Source organism: Sciurus carolinensis, chromosome 3 (assembly GCF_902686445.1).
Source record: "Sciurus carolinensis chromosome 3, mSciCar1.2, whole genome shotgun sequence".
NCBI classification, from domain to species: domain Eukaryota; kingdom Metazoa; phylum Chordata; class Mammalia; order Rodentia; family Sciuridae; genus Sciurus; species Sciurus carolinensis.
Window position 1 is genome coordinate 43579897 of NC_062215.1, and position 19244 is coordinate 43599140.

The 19244-nt window shown below is 37.2% G+C and overlaps 1 protein-coding gene and 1 long non-coding RNA gene across 19 annotated transcripts in view; one reads left to right on the forward strand and one right to left on the reverse strand.

Annotated features, from left to right (window-relative positions):
- Positions 1–1123: 1123 nt before the first annotated feature.
- Ncor1 (nuclear receptor corepressor 1) overlaps positions 1124–19244 on the reverse strand; it is a 168634-nt gene continuing 150513 nt past the window's right edge. For 9 of the 17 annotated variants that reach the window (XM_047546879.1, XM_047546872.1, XM_047546871.1 and 6 more), the window contains 8 exons: positions 17774–17997; positions 15036–15179; positions 12202–12344; positions 11217–11270; positions 8012–8065; positions 7322–7543; positions 4969–5145; positions 1124–3171 (listed from right to left, as the gene is read on the reverse strand). In XM_047546879.1, the coding sequence (XP_047402835.1) occupies positions 2984–3171; positions 4969–5145; positions 7322–7543; positions 8012–8065; positions 11217–11270; positions 12202–12344; positions 15036–15179; positions 17774–17997 (1206 nt within the window). In that variant the 3' untranslated portion in view covers positions 1124–2983. The remainder of the gene's footprint in view (positions 3172–4968; positions 5146–7321; positions 7544–8011; positions 8066–11216; positions 11271–12201; positions 12345–15035; positions 15180–17773; positions 17998–19244) is intronic. The other 8 variants (XM_047546882.1, XM_047546880.1, XM_047546884.1 and 5 more) reach the window with 3 other exon arrangements.
- LOC124980875 (uncharacterized) lies at positions 6242–16873 on the forward strand. 2 transcript variants are annotated; one of them, XR_007107887.1, is made up of 3 exons: positions 6242–6415; positions 10422–10591; positions 15358–16873. It is a non-coding gene; the product is annotated as an uncharacterized LOC124980875 (long non-coding RNA). The 2 variants fall into 2 exon arrangements; XR_007107886.1 differs by lacking the exon at positions 6242–6415 and adding an exon at positions 6981–7930.

The window sequence follows — 19244 nt, forward strand, 5'->3', positions numbered from 1 at the left end:
TCTCAGAAAAATAACTTGAAGAATTAATAAAAATATATTCCTAGAAACCCTGAGGTCCAAATTCTTAGGGATTAGACTAAAACTAGAATTTTATATTCAGATATAACTTTCTTCCCACTTTGTACCTAGACTCATCTATGTATCACCCAGATAACTGCACTAATCAAGTGCTAACCCTGAGAGAAGATTATAGATTTTAAGTACAATGAAGCCTTTATTTATTGATGATTTAAAAAAAAATTTAGTATCAACCACTCACCACCTATATTGAGAATGTTTTTACCTTTTCACAATTGCAAGCATTACCAAAAGTTAGGTTTTTCACTCCAAGTTTTATTTAAGAATTTTTAATCTTCCACAATGATTTGGTTCTGGTCCCTCTGCTGGAGAAATTGAGTTTTCAAAAAGTCTGCATGCGGGTGTTCTCATAAAAGTTCATTTGCACTGTTGTAAAACAAGGTAGTGAGGCAAGAAAAGGACTGACCTCATTTACTGATCGGTTTGAATTTAAATGTAAATGTTTAAAATAGTGTAGTTTAAATTTTTGAACTGTACTGTGCCTTATGTCACTGGAGTTTTCACGGCATAACTATATTTAAAATATAATCAACATACCAAAATTAAAGCATTGTGAAATTTCCAGCTATAAACATGCAATGGAAAATTGTGAGAATACTTCTACCAACAGTATTGGAAGACCTTAATTATGTTCTGAGTGCTAAAAATTATGTGTAAGGATGATTTTGAATCTTAGTCTACAAAGATGTTCTCTGTCTTGGTTTGTAACTGATTTCAGCAAGTTAACAGTCATTCTCAAATGTCAAATTCACATGATGGTAAGGTGTACCTCTGCCCCTGTTAAATGATTTGCTTTGTAGGTAAGCTGTATGAGAATTCTGTCTTTTTGTTGTTTTTGAACTAAAAAATGATTTGGGGGATTTTTATCTCCCATTCTGAAATCTCTTCTCCAGGTGATGGTAGATGGAGCAGTACATAAACATTCTGCAGTAAGGATGGTGAGTGTTAATGGCAGCTCACCTTGGGTCCTCAAGTCGAACTGCAATAATAACAAGTTAGGCTCTGATATGTTCTCAGAAACTAACCTGACTTGGGATAGCTTTTAAGACCCTCAGGATCATAGAAAAATATGATCTCTTTGGGTCAGTTGGCAACAGAAATGATAAGTCTGAAAAAAATATTACCAGTACCTGAAAAAAAAGACTTTAAGCAGAAAACATTCATTACAACATTCAGTTATTGTTTTTCATTCATGTTAAAATTATGTTTATGAATATTATTGTAAAGGCATCAACTTGCCATGTAATTGGAACTCAGACCACTAAACCTGATCTAAAATTTATTTTGAGGATGAAGAAGAGTGGACTGACAGGCATAAAGGTTGATTCTAGACATATATGAGCTAGAGCCTGTTTGTTGCTTATTGAATTATATGGGCAAAATACTAAGTCTGTGTCTTTATCTGTAAAACAGGGATTAGCAGTGCTATGGTGATGGGAGGGTCTCAGCTGTTAATCATAGACCTGTTTACTTAAGAGGCTTGAAAACTTGGTTTTAAAAGTGTAGGTTTACTTGAAAGTCTATAAAATGCAAATTTACTCATCCTGAGACTTCCAGTTATCAGTAGCATTTTCCCCAAACCATTAATATTTATATGCTATGGAAGGGTGCTTAAATGCTGTGATTAAATTGTATGAAAAAAAAATCTAAAAATTCAGCAAGCAGTTCTTAATGAAGGATAAAACTGGCCCTTCAGTACAATTAGAATTCAATCTTTTTAAAATTACTTGCACCTTGAGAATCTGAAATGAAAAACAACAGTAAACTCTTTCCCAAGGAAATAGAGTGTAGGTGGTGACATGTAGAGATGGAAAAGGACTCTGTTCACCATGACACTTGTTCAGGATGCAGCACAAAGCAACTCTAAAAGAATGAGATAATACACAGATGATCGTACATAGATCATTATCTAATTTTAACTCAACCAATCATATATATCAAACTAAGAAAAATGTTTAAGTTTTTCCTTTGAAACCTGAGACGACAGAGCCTTAAATAACAAATAATCTACTGTAGCTATGGACAGGGTAGTCAAATTTATTTCAAAACAAAAGCTTTGTTGGGCTGCATCAAATGCAGAAGAAAGGGAATACTTAGGGGCATGGTTAAATTACCAGTGTGCATAACAGTGAGGTATGCCTCAAATAAGCCTTTAAAACTTTAAAAACTGAACTATAACATATCCATGCAGTAATTTTTTTTTCAGTGCTACTAGTGGAAAAAAATTTAAAGCCTGCATTGGAAATTTACAGTATGGCAGAATTCTGTTGCTCCTACCTTTTGACCCTAATGTACAGATTTTATGACAGGGTCTGTGTTAAAAATCTAAACATTTTCACAAGATTTTAAACATCACTGGGAAGCTGAATTTAGAGGAAACAAAATCAGATAAAAGTACAATGCCCGTGACAGCCAACATTATAACTGGGCTGTATGAGGTTGTTTAGAAGGCTAGGGTTAAAAAGATAGACAAAAAGATTTTTAAAAATTACCCCCAACGTTGATGCGCTGATTTGAACATAAGTACACCAGATACTACAGCAAGGGGATACACTGCAAAAAGGTCATCTATTTACATAAGAGTGATTTAAAGACATTATGATTTTCTTTATAAACAGATGTAAGAACAGAAATTGTCCACTTTTGAAACTACATTTCAACCCTCCACTATTATTATAATCCACTGAATAGCCTGTATCAAAGGCAGTTTTTTTCCCCCCATTTGACTTTCCAAATGAATTTCCATCATTTCTTCATCATTTGTGGCCCTGGCTCTCCTGAAGTCTCTGGGCACAAGTTAAGGGAGGGCAGGTTTTTGACCTGCAACTGAAAATAAAATCACCAAAAAACTAAAGCTCCCTCCCCTGTGCCCCTGTCTCTGCTTCCCATCCCTTCCCTGTGCAGTTCAGTCATCACTGTCGGACAGTGTCTCATACTGTGCAGAGAGCAGCGGGGCAGGCTCCCGCTCCCAGATCCGGTTCTGTTGGTGAGGAGCTGCTTGGTTCACAGCAGAGGGAGCACATGCAATGGGTGTCGGTGGTGTGCTACTGAGCATCCGCATGGTCAGAGGGTTATAAGGAAACTGAGTTGAGCCTGGCAAAAGAAAAATGAGGTTTCAATGTCATAAGCATACTTCCTGTTTCATCCAATCCAACCTTGGTTAGGAATGGCAGATTACTTTGCTAAAATGGTCTTGTGACACAACAATTAATACAACATGGAAAGGCCAGCTTTTCATCACTTGAGAGTCTAGTCAATGATATGCAATCAGTGCAAGTATAAAAAGGATGAATAATGTGAGTAAGCACAAGGTTTGCTGAGCCCAGAAAAGAAAGCCCAGGGCTAGACTTTTAGTTAAGTCTATTACTACTACTGTGTTTCCAGAGAGAATCGACGTGAAATCACTGAGTATTTACCCATTAAGTCCCAAATTTTCAATTCTCTGATTATTACAATGAAAGTGATGCAGGTACATTAAAACAGTTGGAAATTGCAACCCAGAGCTGATATATTCTCTCTCTATATTATACATATATATTTTTTCCCAAATGCTCTCTAATCATTCACCTATTTTTCTCAAAAGAACAGATCTCCAAAAACAATTATTTCAAAGTTACCGTAAGTAGTGTATTTGCTGCTCAATATAAGTTTTTATAGGTATTCCATGTGGAACAATGAGACAAAATGGATTGAGCTATAACTGAAAGAGCCTAGTTACACCAAAAACTTTGATTCTTCAAGAGAAATGCAGTACTATAATGCTCAGAAGATGAGGGGACAAGTATCCAGGAACTTGAGCAGGCTAAGGGGCAGAAAACTGTGTGTTATCTACAGAATCTCACTGGGCAGATTTAGAAGATAACTTTTGTCCCCAGAACACTTCCTACAGCTTAAGAAACTGAAATCATAAAACATACCATTTTATCAAGTAATCTCACATATGATCTAATAATAATTTCTTCTTAAAAGAGATAGGAGAAGCACCTATTTTGTCTAGGCTCTAAGTTTCAAACTAATACAAAACTATTCCACATGTGGCATGAGAATTTTATAAGACAAAAGCCTTAAACTGAACTGGTCTAAATATAAAAATTTTATATCTCAAGGGGAGGGCTCATTTAAAAATTAGGTGACATATAATATGTTTTTAACCCCTAAGTAAAGAACAGTGTATAATTCTTTGAAATCCACAGCAAGTATCCCAGATTTATGTAAAAAGAAAGCAAGTCAGGCTGGGGTTGTGGCTCAGTGGTAGAGTGCTTGCCTATCAAGTGTGAGGCACTGGGTTTGATCCTCAGTACCACATAAAAATAAATAAGCGAGCAAGTCTTCCTATCATAGTTATTACATTTAATAAATTTATGAAAAGGTATAAAATAACACTAAGATATTTCTTAATGTTTTATCAGCTTATGGAGATGTAATGAACCTACAGGTTGATTACTGAAAAACCACTATTCTTCCCATTTCTGCTTTTGATTTCTTTTATTTCCTTAAAAATTTATAAGAATTTCTGTATAAAGGGCTAACAAGGTGAAGTCACCTTTATGAGTAGCATTTTGCATTTAGGTACAGTTCATCAAAGAACTGAAACCATAGAGTTACTTGCTTTGCAAAGAGCAAATATTGGCTACCAACCAGGATAATACAGATGGAGAATGGATGAGGAGAATGGAGAATGGATAGCTCTTCTTTGTTTATAGTATCAGACCCTGCATTAAAACTTTTGAAGATTATATGCATTCATTTTTTATGCTGAAAAGTGGAACTTATTAGTGATACAGAAATGGGAATATAGTTTTCCAAACTACAAATGTTTCTGATTTTTGAAGAAGTAAGGACAAAGCATTGATATAAGTTGCTTTCTAGTAGTTAAACCAGGCTCCTCACCTGTTGACGAGGGCCTGTCTTCCCAGGCCCAGCCTGGTGTCTGTCTATGGTAATCACCTTCTGAATGTACAGAGGAGACTGATGAGGGCCGTTCAGTTCCTAAGTATCCTTGCCCAGGGATAGGAGATTTAGACTTCCTGCTGTTTGACTTGCTCATCAGCTTTGGTTTGCAAACTCCTAAAAGTGAAATTCAAGTTAAATTATTAAATTATAAATTAGTGATACAGATTTTTAAATTGAGGACTTAAATGTTGATTATTACATAATGCTAAGTGAAAAAATCAGAATGGTAGCTTGATAAATACAGATTCTAGTACCCAGTGAAATAGCACCATTTAAAAGAAAGCCAGAATTTCACTTGCAGCAAACAAAACAAAGGGGTACGTCTTTGTGCCATAAACTTAAAAATGTGGCAACTAAGGAAATGAAAATTTTTAAACATCAAAGCTGGCCTTACTAAATGAATAAAAAAGGTCCATCAGCATCTTAAAAAAAAATCTTGAAAGCTATGCAAAGAAACAGAAAAGGTTGGCAAAATCTTAAATTCTCACTACCTACCTACTCCCTCTGCCCCTCAATTTAAGAGAAGTAAGCAGGGGGTTTAATACACCACTGAAAGAAGTACATCAAGGGAAAACTGACTCTTCATGCCACATGGGACCTCAGCAGACGTATATTTTCTCAGACTCTGTTTAGTTCACAGGAGTGAGATAGCCTTGACTAGGCTCTAGAATAACACATGTATATGTAAGGAATTCATGTGTGTGTATGTGCATTAAACTAAAGTCCTCAATGTATGCTGTGCAAACATTTTACCACTAAACTATATCCCAAGCCCTAGGACAAAATATCAAAGATCTCAAGAGAGATCAGAGCCCAGGTCACCAGCACAATATCTCAGTCCTAGCAGAACAATTTCACCCTATCCTAAATCCTATACAACCAGAGTCCTTGTAATTCCATACCAGTCACCAAGATTATAACCTTCACATAGACTTTTTTTTGGGGGTGGGGGTGGCGAGGAGGGTACTGGGAATTGAACTCAGACACTCAACCATTGAGCCACATCCCCAGCCCTATTTTGTATTTTATTTAGAGACAGGGTCTCACTGAGTTGCTTAGTGCTTAGTGTTGCTGAGGCTGACTTTGAACTCTCCATCCTCCTGCCTCAGCCTCCCAAGCCGCTGGGATTACAGGCATGCGGATTACAGGCGTTCACCACCACACCTGGCCACATATCTTATTATCAGTACAAACTAAAAGGTAAGCAGAAAGGAAAAGACAAAATGCATTTTTTAAGAGCAATCAGTAACATTTTCACCTTAATTATGTGTAGGTTTAAAAAAATGTCTAATTTCTTTAATTTTTCCTGAAACATAGTGAGGGCTTTTGCTTGAAGATAACAGAAGAAAATAAACTAAAAAACTGAAATACTGCTGATCTTCAGGTAATTTTCTAAGTATAAAAGATATTCTGAAATGATTAAGAAAAAGGTTGTATATAAATATCAAAAGTAGAGTTAATGGGGCTGGGGAGATAGCTCAATCGGTAGAGTGAGCTTGCCTTACAATCACAAGGCCCTGGGTTCGATCCCCAGCACCGCAAAAAAAAAAAAAAAAAAAAAAAGTAGAGTTAATAAAGTTCTTGTTATAACAGGAGGTAAAAATGATCTCACTCTGATATCCATCGTTTTATGTGTCTACAATGAGATGTGTCTGGAATAATGCTTATCCAGCAGCAGCACTACTTTCTGGGTGATGTCATCTATATAGCTTATGCTTACACTGAGGCTGTTATTTTTGTTATAATTGGAAGTCACTTTTATTAAAAAACTATTATACTTTTGTCATTATAATGTCAGGTAAGTACTAGATAACAAATAGATATAAAAACTGTGATGTACTGGGTGTAGTGGCACATAACTATAATCTCAGCAACTTGGGAGGCTGAAGCAAGAGGACCACAAATTCAAAGCCAGCCTTAGCAACTAGGCCCTGTGTCTCCAAATAAATAAAAACTAGGGATGTTGCTCTGTGGTAAAGCGCCCCTGGGTTCAAATCCCAGTACCCCTTCCCCTACCTTGCAAAAACAAAAACAAAAAACACCACCACCACACACACACATATAAACACTGATGCCAGGAGGGTAACACTCAGGGTTTAAACAGCAACCACAAAAATTTGTTTTTGTTCATGTTGCTATATCACCTGGGCAGATGAAACATTTTTAGACTCTCGAAGAGGAGACTGAGCCCATAAAGACAAATGAAATTACTTGGTAATACATCAGAACTTGACAAATAAATTGGTTCCTTGGGAAAGGCAGTAGCAGGTCACTAAACTGAAAACTTTACCTGAATGAGGTGATGGGTCTCCTTCATCCCTCCGGGTCTCATTGGTGGTCACAACTGAGGTGCTGGCACTACCAGGCACTACTCCCACAGACTGGGGCATGACAACTCCATGATCCTCAACTTTGTCGTCAAAGCTTCCCATGAGAGCCTTCCTAATAATATCTTCTAGACCAAGATTACTAGCAGGATCAGCAAAAGAATGACTTCTAGAGCTGACGGAGCCTGGAAGAGACAAGCCATTTGTTTCTGAGAGGCAGATAAGGACACAGGGAAATGAACACATCACATACAGTCCTCCAGCTCATTCAACTTTCACAGCACTCAGGAAGGCGCTTAAGAACACCAATGAGGGTTCATCTTGTAACTGTCTCGATCTGCAAATACTTCAAGGAATCTTATTACCCAGGGAATCGGTCACCCAAACTTTTCTTAATCAATTAAAGGTTTTCTTTTTGTCAGTTCCCTGGTGTCTACACTGTTACTTAGTAGATTTGAATTTCTTTGCTCATTTATCTTTTCAGGAAGTATTGAATCCGTTCTCTTCTGTGCTTTTTGACTAACTAAATTCTTATTTCATTTTTGCACACTGGAGCAGTTCCCTGGCTTGCGGTCAGTACCCAATGTGTATTTGTTGGATTGCCTGCTATTGTACCAAATGCATACTGGTAAATAATGTATTCTGAATCTTACCTGATGTAGTAACTGCTGGCAGATTGAAGATCTCAGTTCCTGGCTGAGCAGCCGCTGTATTTAAAAAACAAGTTAATTGAGATGAGACAATCATGAATGCTGATTTAAAAAACAAACACAACTAAACTAAAAAGGCAAATCCTACAGTAAAATTAACCTTTTTATTTTTCCACGATCTCAACCTTTATTTTTCATCTGTTAACATGTAGATAAAATGAAATAGTTTATAAAAAAAGAAGAAAAACAAGGAAATCAGGACAAAACAGGTGAGGCAGGAAACTCAAAATAGAAGTAATAGAACTTACAAAGGGGAAAGAAACTTTGTACTGCTGGAGAAAAACAAATAGGGAAAAGTCATTCTCAGAACAGGAATCCAGGCTTCCTAGTGAAGAAGAAATCTTGGACTTTTAAGATGACTCCTGAAAATACCAATGGGTTTGAGGTAGCCTGAGATTAGATCAAGGAGAGGGTCACCTCAGTAGGTATGAAGTTGACTATTGTCAACTAACTGGAAACATTCTCAGGACATTCCCTGGATAAGACAAAAGATTCTGTCTATTGATTCTTTCATTCCTGCTAATTGCAATTTATAATTTGCAGTTTAAATGAAAATAGCAGATAACCTGGGAACTACCTGTAAATCATTTTGTGCCAGAAGGAGAAGGAGTTTGGGGACATAAATGGTGTCTCTGCTACTTCTTTCAATTTGATGCTGAGAACTTTAAAAGGAAAAAAGAATGCAGGGGTGGCTACACAAATGATAGAATGAAGAATTTTTACCTAGGGATGAAAGCCATCAGTGAAGATGGAAGACTGTGCCTAGAAAGTAATTTTCCTGATCAGAGAGGCTTGAAACTGTTAAGAGAAAGAGGAGAAAAATCTCCAGGAAGAACTAGAACAATGGCTATGGATAATGGTCTTACTTTTGGGCCAAGTAACACAGTAATTAAACTAAATCTCAATAACACAACTTTAGTTACCACAGGTCTGTGAAATAGAGCTCATTTCTTTTTTTTTTTTTTTTTTTTTCTTCGTGGTGCTGGGGATTTAAACCCAGGGCCTTGTGCTTGCGAGGCAAGCACTCTACCAACTGAGCTATAGCCCCAGCCCTGGAGCTCATTTCTTCATGTGACAAATATTTAATGAGTTATTGGCTGAATCACAATAAAATTACCTGCTTTTTGATCAAAAATGGTCAGCTAAAGATAATTTCATAAAGTTCAACCAATGATAACACTTATTTACTTAGAATGTGCCCCTTCCTTTACTTATAATTCAGTGTGGTACTTTCTGAGGCCATACAAATCAGAATCACCTGGGTAACTTGGTAAAACTGAAACATTTTCTACATTCCTGGAGCACCATAATTCATATATTTAATAACCACTCCAGTGACAGTGGTGCACATTAAAGTATGAGAACCCCTTGTTTAAGAGAGAATACAGTAACTGCTCAGGAGGGGAAAGACAGGTAGATATCTGAGCTTTGTGGAAAGCAAACTTGAAATGAGGTCTACAAAGATCAATAAGTAGAGTGATATAGGAAAACCCTCACAGTGGATGAGAGAGAGATTAGTGCATGAGGAGAAAAGCCCTGAACAATCTCAAGGGCCAACAAAGCAAAATTGAACTTCCACAAAGACAAGAAACTGCCTAAGAAGTAGAGAAGAATAAAAAAAAAACACCAAAAACAAACAAACAAACAAAAAACCCCAGAAGACTGTAGCATCTGAGAGATAGTGAACAGAAGGAAAGAGCAGAAAAAGGAAAAGGCCCACTGTCAGAAGCTGCAGAGACCTTTTGCAGTACTGGTAATTGAACCCAAGGTGCTCTATCACTGAATTCTATCTCCAGCCCTTATTATTTTGAGACAGAGTCTAAGTTACCCAGGCTGGCTCTGGACTTGGGATCCTCTGGACTCAACCTCCCAAGTTCCTGGGAGCAATAAATTTTAGTACAATAAGATTTTTAAAGAATGAAGTCATTGCTATCCTTGGTGGGAAAATGGAACTGAGATAGAGCTTAAGCAAAGCTCTGCTGGTTGCTGATGGCTTTGATGTTGCAGTTCTGTTTCCCAATAAGAAATGAATAGTGCTCTGGAGTCCAGAGCCCACTGTTTCTTTAGTATGAATTCCCCTTTCCACAGAGTTCTGTATTCAAAAATATTCCAGACTCTAGAGCAATTTTATTAGTCTTTGCCTGAAGACATTAATGCACTTTTATTTCCTGTTAAAGTTGGTACTTGTTTCATTACATATTTAAGAGAGTAGAGACCATCTGTTAACATGAACTCTGCTCAATAAACAATTGTACAAACAATGAGTGCTTCTGCCAAGGACAAAACAAAACACTAAGTAAGAGAAGAAAACAAAAGTAGGCTTCTTGAACTCCATGTGGCATTTCTCCATCAGGAATTTCTTTCCCACATGGGGCAAGACAAAGACTAAAGGGACAAGCACAGACTACACCAAGGTGGAACAGTTCCCAACTGGCTGCTCTGAGATCTACATCTCCATGGTTTGACATCTTTGAGTTCTGACAGGATTTCAACATGAAGGTTGTTGGTGACATTTGAGAAACTGTAAGTAATGAAACTATTGAAGCTTTGAGATAGAAAACTGTAATGATAATACTAAAAGGGGGATAGGATATCTATAAGGCTGACAGTAGTTGTGGTTGGCATTATCTTTAAGATGATTTGTTGCCACTTAAAAAAAGAATCTAGTAATTAAGAACTAGGATACATTCACATATAAGTGACATTGGGCTCATCCTTTTTTCTCTTTGACAGTTAATCACAAAGTGAGAGAGATCCAAACACACATACACCTGGCAGTTCACAGATCAGAGCCCACAATTTCCTTTCTTTTGGCAGTGTCAGGAGACTAGTAGATGGTAGATCACAGAAACAGCAGATGGAGGTCTAAACAGATTCTATATCATAGGATGTAACTGATGGATAAGTAAGACTGGGGTGATAATACAAGTGAGCGTGCTGCGTAACCAAGTGCAGGAGAGTTCTGACGAATGCATGCATATCAGCCCAAAGGAAAAGTTCTGCCATAGAGCTTCATTGGATATTTAACCAACAATCTGGCTAAGGATGCTGTGAGTACAGAACTGTTAGAAGCCTGTTAGTACATCACTGGAAGCATAGACTCTGGAGTTGGAATGCCTGGGTTTAAAACCACAGCCCCATTACTTACTAGTTATGTAACCTGCGCCCGTTATTAAACCTCTCTGAGTCTCAGTTTTCTCATCTACAAAATGGAGATAGTTATATGTAGCATGTGGGTTTGTGAGGATTAACTGAATTTATATATACATACATATGTAGAATAGTGCCTAGCACACATTGCTAGTGAACCTTTTGTTACCATTATTGATGATGTTATATTTTTAGACAGTAAGTCTATCAAAGTTGCATATAAATGCTGAATGACTTGAGGTCCAGACAGACTCTGGTAGGACAGAAAAAGTAGCTGGAATGGAATAAGCACAGATTGCCTTGAGCAGGGGAAAGGTGTGATTTAAAAGTAGCCCACTAAGAGAATTTGACATCTATATTCATACTTTGTGCACAAACAACTTAAGTGTTTAGGTTGCCAACAAAAATGGTAATAAAGTCTTAGGCTACCTTAATAATGATGAATTTATAATGGATCATATCACACTATTTTGTATTATTCAGAACCTACTTAAAAGCTAAACTAAATTTTTTTTTTTTTTTGGTGGAGAGCAAATGAAGATAGCAGGGTACTCAGAACAAGGATGTGAAGAACAATCAATGAAACCAGGAACATTTATAGAGCTAAAAAGACTCATGAAGTTCATGACTTCAGATAGTCTTCAACTATCTGAAGACATGTCATGTGGAGATGGCCCAAATAGAAAAACTAAAATCAATAACTTAAAAACAACAACAAAACCCCCAAACTGTGGAGAGTTAATCCAAACCCATGTAAAAGTGTCCTAGACATAGCATAAGTTCCCAAAGAAAATGGACAACTTCAGAAAGGAGCAGGTTCTGGCCAAGTAGGAACTCTTGTGAACTGGCAGATATTTGGGAAGGAACTTAGGATCAGCTGACCCATAAAAGCTTCAAACTTAAGGGTTACAGGAGAGGCAATGTTGGCAATACCATTACTAATGCATGTTTTATTTGGGGTTAATGAAAGAAATCCCACTTACCCATATCAGAGTCACCTCCACCAGAAGAGTTCAACTTACGAAAAATCTCCTGCTTCTTTGATTTAACCATGGGTGATGTATTTTCAAGCTTGGTGAAGAATGAAGGCAAGTAGCTTATACTCCCTGGTGAGCGGGAATCATTTCTGTTAGGAACACAGTTCAGTTTATTATAATCATGTACTCCTAACCCTGGGACCATTCCTATCAATAATGGTAATAGTCATAGAGTACTTGGAAAACCACAGCTTCCCATCCTGTTTTGTGGTTAAGAAACTTATGTGACTATAAGCCTGTCAGTACACCATTTAACCCATTAAGTGCCAAAATTTCAATTTTGAAACTATTTCCACAAAAATGACACAGGTTAGGTTGTAAATCATAATCTAGAGCTTGTACATGTCATATTAGTATATAATTATATTATTACATAATTATGCTACCTAATTATGTACTACTTAACTTTTCATATGTTCTTCATTTGGGATGATAAGATAAAATGGGCTAAGGGCATGGAATACTTTAGCTCTCAAAGATGAAACTGTAAAATTTGGATAAAAATCATAAATCTAGAGTAGGCACTCCTAAGAAGTCAACATGCAACAAATGAATATTAGTGGGAAAACTTGGAATAGTCTTTTTTTTTTTTTTTTTTTTTTTGTGGTGGTGGTGAGAGTACTGGGGATTGGAACCAGGGGTACTTAACTACTGCCACATCCCCAGCCTTTTTAAAATTTTTTATAATTTGAGACAGGGTCTCGCTAAATTGTTGAGGTTGGCTTTGAACTTGTGATCCACCTGCCTGAGCCTTCCAAGTTGCTGGGATTACAGGGGTATGCCACTGTGTCTGGCAGAAACAGCTTATTATGGTGCTTTCTGTCTAAGGCATGAGCTGTTTATGATTACCATATAAATTGGGGAGCTATTAACTAGTTTACAGAGTTACCTTTTGTGAGGGAGAGGGTTTGCAGTACTGGAGTGTGAACCCAGGGGTCCTGCTTCCTGCTAGGCAAGTGCTCTACCACTGAACTACATTCCCAGTTTTGTTTTTTTTTAAATTTTGACATAGGGTCTCATTAAATTGCCCAGGCTGGCCTTGAACTTGCAGTTCTCCTGTCTCAGCCTTTGTAGCTGGGATTATAGGTGTGCAGTACTGTGCCCAGCAGAATTACTTTTTTTTCTTTAAATTGTTACCTTCATTTTATTTATTTATTTATATGCGGTGCTGAGAACACCCATGGCCTCACACATGCCAGGCAAGCACTCCACCATTAAGCCACAACCCCAGCTCCCAGAATTATTTTTAATAACACTAAAATTCTATCAGCACACCTGCCTGTAAAGTAGCAAGAGTTCATACGTAAGCAATCATCAGTTGGATTTGAACGGACTAGTTATACAGTAAAAATTAAACTGCCTATTTTTTACAGTCATTTCAGTCCAACTAATGCATAAACTGAGTTTAATGGAAAGGGATTCATAGTTCATTGGTAACTTCCTATACTAATACACTTTAAAAACAAAATTTTTCTAACAGCTCTAGACCACCAAAGATCTAGCTGTGCCAGAGATGATAAGAGAGAATGTATAGAAGGAAAGCTGTTGGTAACCTCATCTGGTCATGCATCATACAAACACAAGAACCCTTATTATCTGTCAAGAAAGATAAGGTGATAGAAAAAAAGAGTTAAGACATGGTCCCTGTCCTTAAAACAATATACACTCAGGGAAAAACATGTATAATTATATTTAATATCATTCCCTCTTCAAAAATGAATTTTCTTCATTTCATTGAAAGATACCAATATCTATTCAGTTGCCTGCAAGTATATGCAAGAAACAAATTATAACACATTCTAAGAAATATACTTGGAGTTAAACAGACTTTGGTTTAAAACTAGACTTTCCCCTGCCTATAAGTCTAACAAGAGGTGAATCATGCATTTACCTTTCAGCATCAGGGAGGGTGGAAACCAAGGAAACAGCATGAGTATAGATGGAAAGGAATTCAGAAAACAGAACCCAGTGTAAGGGTGAAGGAGCAGGAAATAAAGCTGTGTAAACCAGGTCCTGAGGGAATTCAAATTCCATGCTAGCCATTTAGCACTTGACTGGATGGGAGTTTTGGACAGATTGCTCTGGTAAGGTATGAAGAGTGGCTGGATAGGGCCAAATCAAAGACATCTAATCATTCAGAGGGTTGGAGTTAGGTTTAGAAAAAAATAAAATACGTAAAGCAGTTTGGTCAGTGTATAGCCTGCAATGCTTGGTACACAGTAGTGTAATGGTCATATGGTCATATTGAATGAATTGTAATGTTGGTGAATCAGTCAGGGAGCCCCACCCAAAAAAAAAAAAATTATTTATTTATTTATTTTGTGGTGCTGGGGATTGAACCCAGGGCCTTATGCTTGCAAGGCAAGCATTCTATCAACTGAGCTATATCCCCAGCCCTAATTTTATTTTTTAAAAAAATACATGAGAATTTAATTTCAAGAGTAATAATGAGAGGCTGAGGTTGTGGCTCAGTGGTAGAGTGTTTGCCTAGCACGTGTAAGGCAATGAGTGATCCCCAGCACCACATAAAACTTAATATACCAAATAAAGGAAAAAAAAAAAAAAAAGTAATAATGAACACTTTTTTCCTATTCTATTTAAATATGATGATATTTTTGCTATAATCCACTATTCATTAGCTCACTGGGAAAGCAGACTAAGTGATCCTCTTAACAGTTCCATCCTGATATATAAGCCAAAGAGAAAAAAGGCACTGACTTATGTTTTAAGGCAATAAGTCTGTCCCCTGCAGAGGAGCTATGGTTAGGAAGTGCACTCACCTCTGCTCTGTAGGCTCCGTGCCCCTCTGAGGTAACAGCAACATGCTGTCCTGTTTGTCGTGCACAGCTGGAACCTGGGGTGGAGAGATGGGCTCGTAGGGCTCTGAAGGGACGTGACTCCTCTCTGGAGATTTCCCAGGTCTGCTGTTGTAACATGGAAAAGGTTAGACTACCCTCTAAAGGCTGAATGATCCTTCTAAACAGAAACTGTTAACTCATGTCTTCATTCTGGAGAAGTAAAGATTGCTGATTTCTATCAGAAAAAAATTGCTGTGGATATTTGTCATATACCTAATTATTGAAAATGCCTTTTCCTCCACAGACTCAGGAATCATATACCACATAGCACCACCAGGACAGCAACAGAGGAAGCAGCAGCAGTTCCATCCTGAGGCTCTGCATGTACTTCAACATCAGACTCCAACCTTCTCTTTGGCCAGTTAGTTCAATTGTGACCTCAATGGTTTTATTGTTTATTTCAGTCATAAGTTATCAAGTCTGTCCCCACTAAGGACTTCAATAATAAACTGAAACCTAAGAGTTTTGTCCAGTGAACCCACACTAGTTACACCATTTTAGGGCTGAGAGGTTCTCTGCAATTTAATGTTTTTCCTCTAGATACCACATGGGAAGGATGTGAGGTAAATACACTGTTTAGAGTCTTTTAAAAGCTTTTTACATAGAGATTATGCACACACCAAGCACCCCCTGTGACTTTCAATATCTGCATATTACTATTAAACTTTTCCTTTCACTATTAATCTCATCTAGTTCTGAATTTTTAGGAATATTTAGTTCCTTTGGTGTCTTCCTCCCAAACTCTCTTTATTTTTTTATTTTTATCAACTATTTTCCATGAGTTTGACTTACCTTCTCCATGTTTTTAACTATTGTAATCTTTGTCTTTAATGTGTATCTTTAACCATATATAGCATATGTCAACCTATGCTTTCTTTTTTAAAATGAATTAGCATGTATACCCATCTACCTCTTTTCTGTGTCTACCCTTCTCTTTCTAGTGTCTATCAGCCATATTTATGTGATTTACAGTACTGATATTCTATATTAGAACTACAGAGAATTTTTTCTTCATTTTGCTTACAAATTAAAAATCAGTTGTTAGTGTTGCACGACAACATGAATTTCGAGAACAGTTTAAAATGTAAAACCACGTAATTTTACTAAGATCAATGAAAGAAATGTAACATGCTTCACTCAGAGGCACAGGCACAGTGATGTAGAAATTACAAGTGAAAAAGCCAGATGGACTATCTTTACATAAATGCCTTTGTTCATAATCTGCTACATAGTGCTCTATGTCAGGAATGGATGGTGACTTTGCTATATAGGTTATCATTTTAATAACTGCACTTAATTTTCTTTTTTGGTTAAAATAATAAACATGCTTTATTCTTTAAGATCATCCAGCTTCTTAAATTATGTCCAAGACTTGATTCAAAATAATCCAGTAAATCCAGGTGCAGTTGCTCATGCCTGTAATTCCAGGAAGGGCTGAAGCAAGAGGATCCTGAGTTCAAATCCAGCCTTAGCAACTTAGCAAGGCCCTAAATATGTAAATTAGTGAGATTCTGTCTCTAAATAAAATATAAAAAGGGCCAGGGATGTGGCTCAGTGGTTAAGCACTCCTGGGTTCAATCCTTGGTACCAAAGGTGGGGTGGATTCAGTGTGGGGGTGAGGCAAGGAAGGAAAAAAATGAAACCAAACTGGCTAATCATTGAGGATTACAAAAGCTGGGTAATAGGAGCATGGAGATGTACAGTACTGTTTATGCTATTTTGTATATGTTTGAAAACTTCTGCAATAAAGTTTTTTTAAAAAGACCACCCAGCTTCTTAAATATATTATTCTTCCTTCTTTCTATTCTTTGCTAATTCTGAGGGACTGGTAGGCAGGCTGAAGAATCATCTCTGCTACAGATTTCTCTTCATTCTTCCAGCTATGGTTTCCCCTACTCTGGCTCATCAACCCTGTGTGTCTTCCAAGAATTTGCCAGAGTGTTTGCTCTGTTGATATCTCATTCTTATTCTCAGAATTCTTCTTGATTCCCTTTGTGCTATTTAGCTATAAACATGCTACTCTGTAGTATATCACTTTGAACAAAAAAACTGCCTCCTTTTTTTGTAAATCCAGACAGAACATCAGGTAAGAAAATATGCTCTTTACCAGATACAGTCCTCCACATTAAATGCTTCCTCCCATTACACCTCTACTGGCCTCACTTTCCTTTTTGTAATGTCACCTTTTGAAGTGTCTATTTCTGCTGTCCCAATAGAAAACAATAAGTGAGATAAACACTGATTTTTGTTTGTTTGTTTGTTTTCAGAGAGGGTCTTACTATTGCTCAGGCTATTTTCAAACTTGTGATCTTCCTGTCTCAGACTCCTTAGTATCTGGGATTACAGACCTGTGCCAACAAGCTAGGCTTGACAGATGTTTCGGAAGGAGCACTTAAGTGTCCCTAAATGACAACTAAACTTTACTTTTTCATAACCAACAAAAAAATATAACATATGGCTTTTGAATATACATTAAAAAGACACAGTATCAAATGCCCAGATAGTGGAGATTAAAAGAATAACATATGGAGGAAAAATCCCAATTTAAACTCCAGAAACAAAGGCAAATGAACTTTTGAAGTGAGAAATAAGTACCCTTTCTTTTAGATATATTCAAATTGGTTTACTGTTGGGAAATTTACATATGGTTTGCAATTTACCTTCCCCGGGATTTGTCCACAAGATTTTCTGGAGAGACTCTAGAACCTGGTCTTTGATGAAGGACAGACTGAGACTGGGATTCTGGGCTGTAGCGACTTGAGGTTTTAGTCCTCACAGGTGTAACCGCCAAAGCAGATGGTGAATTCTGGAATGTAGAAGTTGGAGGCTGCTGGGGAGGCTGTGAGGAAACTTGATTTCTAGCAAAATCTTGTGTGATAATTTGCTGTGAACAAGAAAAGGAGGAAGTGGTTAAACTCATTAAGCACTTACACCAAAAAAGAAAAGACAGCATAAAAGTCTTTAACAAGCCTGGCACAGTGACACATGCCTATAATCACAAATTTAACTCACTGAAAATAAGAGGTCTAGGTCTGATCTACAGAACTGGAAAAAAAAAAAGATGGTTGCTTTCTTTGAATTGGGAATACAGCTGAGTGGTAGAGCACTTGAGTGATCATGTTTTATTCATGAACTGGAGCAATTTTCCATGCAAAGATTCTGAGTTTGATCCCCAGGATTATATAGATAAATAAATAAATAAAACATTAAAATAAAATATATTAGAAAAAGAAATGTCAGGGCTGGGGTATAGCTTGGTGGTAGAGAGCTTGCCTAGGTTTACATGTTAACACTGAAACAGATCATCATTGAGGAAATTTGGGAGATTAGGAATGGGGATATAGGTAGAGTGCTTGGCTAGCACAGTCCTAGGTTTGATCTTAGGCACCACCAAAAAAGAAAAAAATAAAAATAAAAAAAAAGGGGGAAGAAGAAGAAGCCTGGAGAGTGGCAGACTTTTTTTTTTTTTTTTTTTTTGAGAGTGGCAGACTTTACAAAGTCAGCCTGCAAACCCATAAAGTGTAAAGGAAAACAGACATTTCACAGTGAAGTCTTGTTTTTTCTTTGTGGTGCTAGGAAGCATATCCATTTCCTTGCACAATCTACATTGTCTGCCACTGAGACAATGAATGTTTTTGCAATGTTGTAATGTGTATTATACCTGTGCTAATATTCTTAATCAACATCACCCCCCCAAAGTAGATTAAGGCTGGGTGAGGTGCTGTCTGTAACCCCAGCTACTGAGGGTGAGGCAGGCAGATCATAAGTTCAGGTCAGCTGGGGCAGTTTACTAAGACCTTGTCTTCAAATAAAAGATCGACCCTGGGGGTTAATCACCAGTACCATTAAAAAATAAAAATAAAAATAAAAGCTATAAAAAGAAAAACAAAAAAAGAATAATAATAAAGAGAGATCCAAGATGGAGGACTAGAGAGAGGCTGCATTCCTTGTCACTCTGTAACAGGGGATTCAAGCAGAGGAAATACTGTTTCTCTGTAAGGCAGTTGTTGCTGCCCACTGATCCTGTGCTGTAATCACCCACTGTCTGCCAGCATTTCACCTGCTTTTTGAGGGCAGATAATTGACTGTCACCTATCATCTGCCATTTGCCCATTTGCTTGCTCTTGTCTG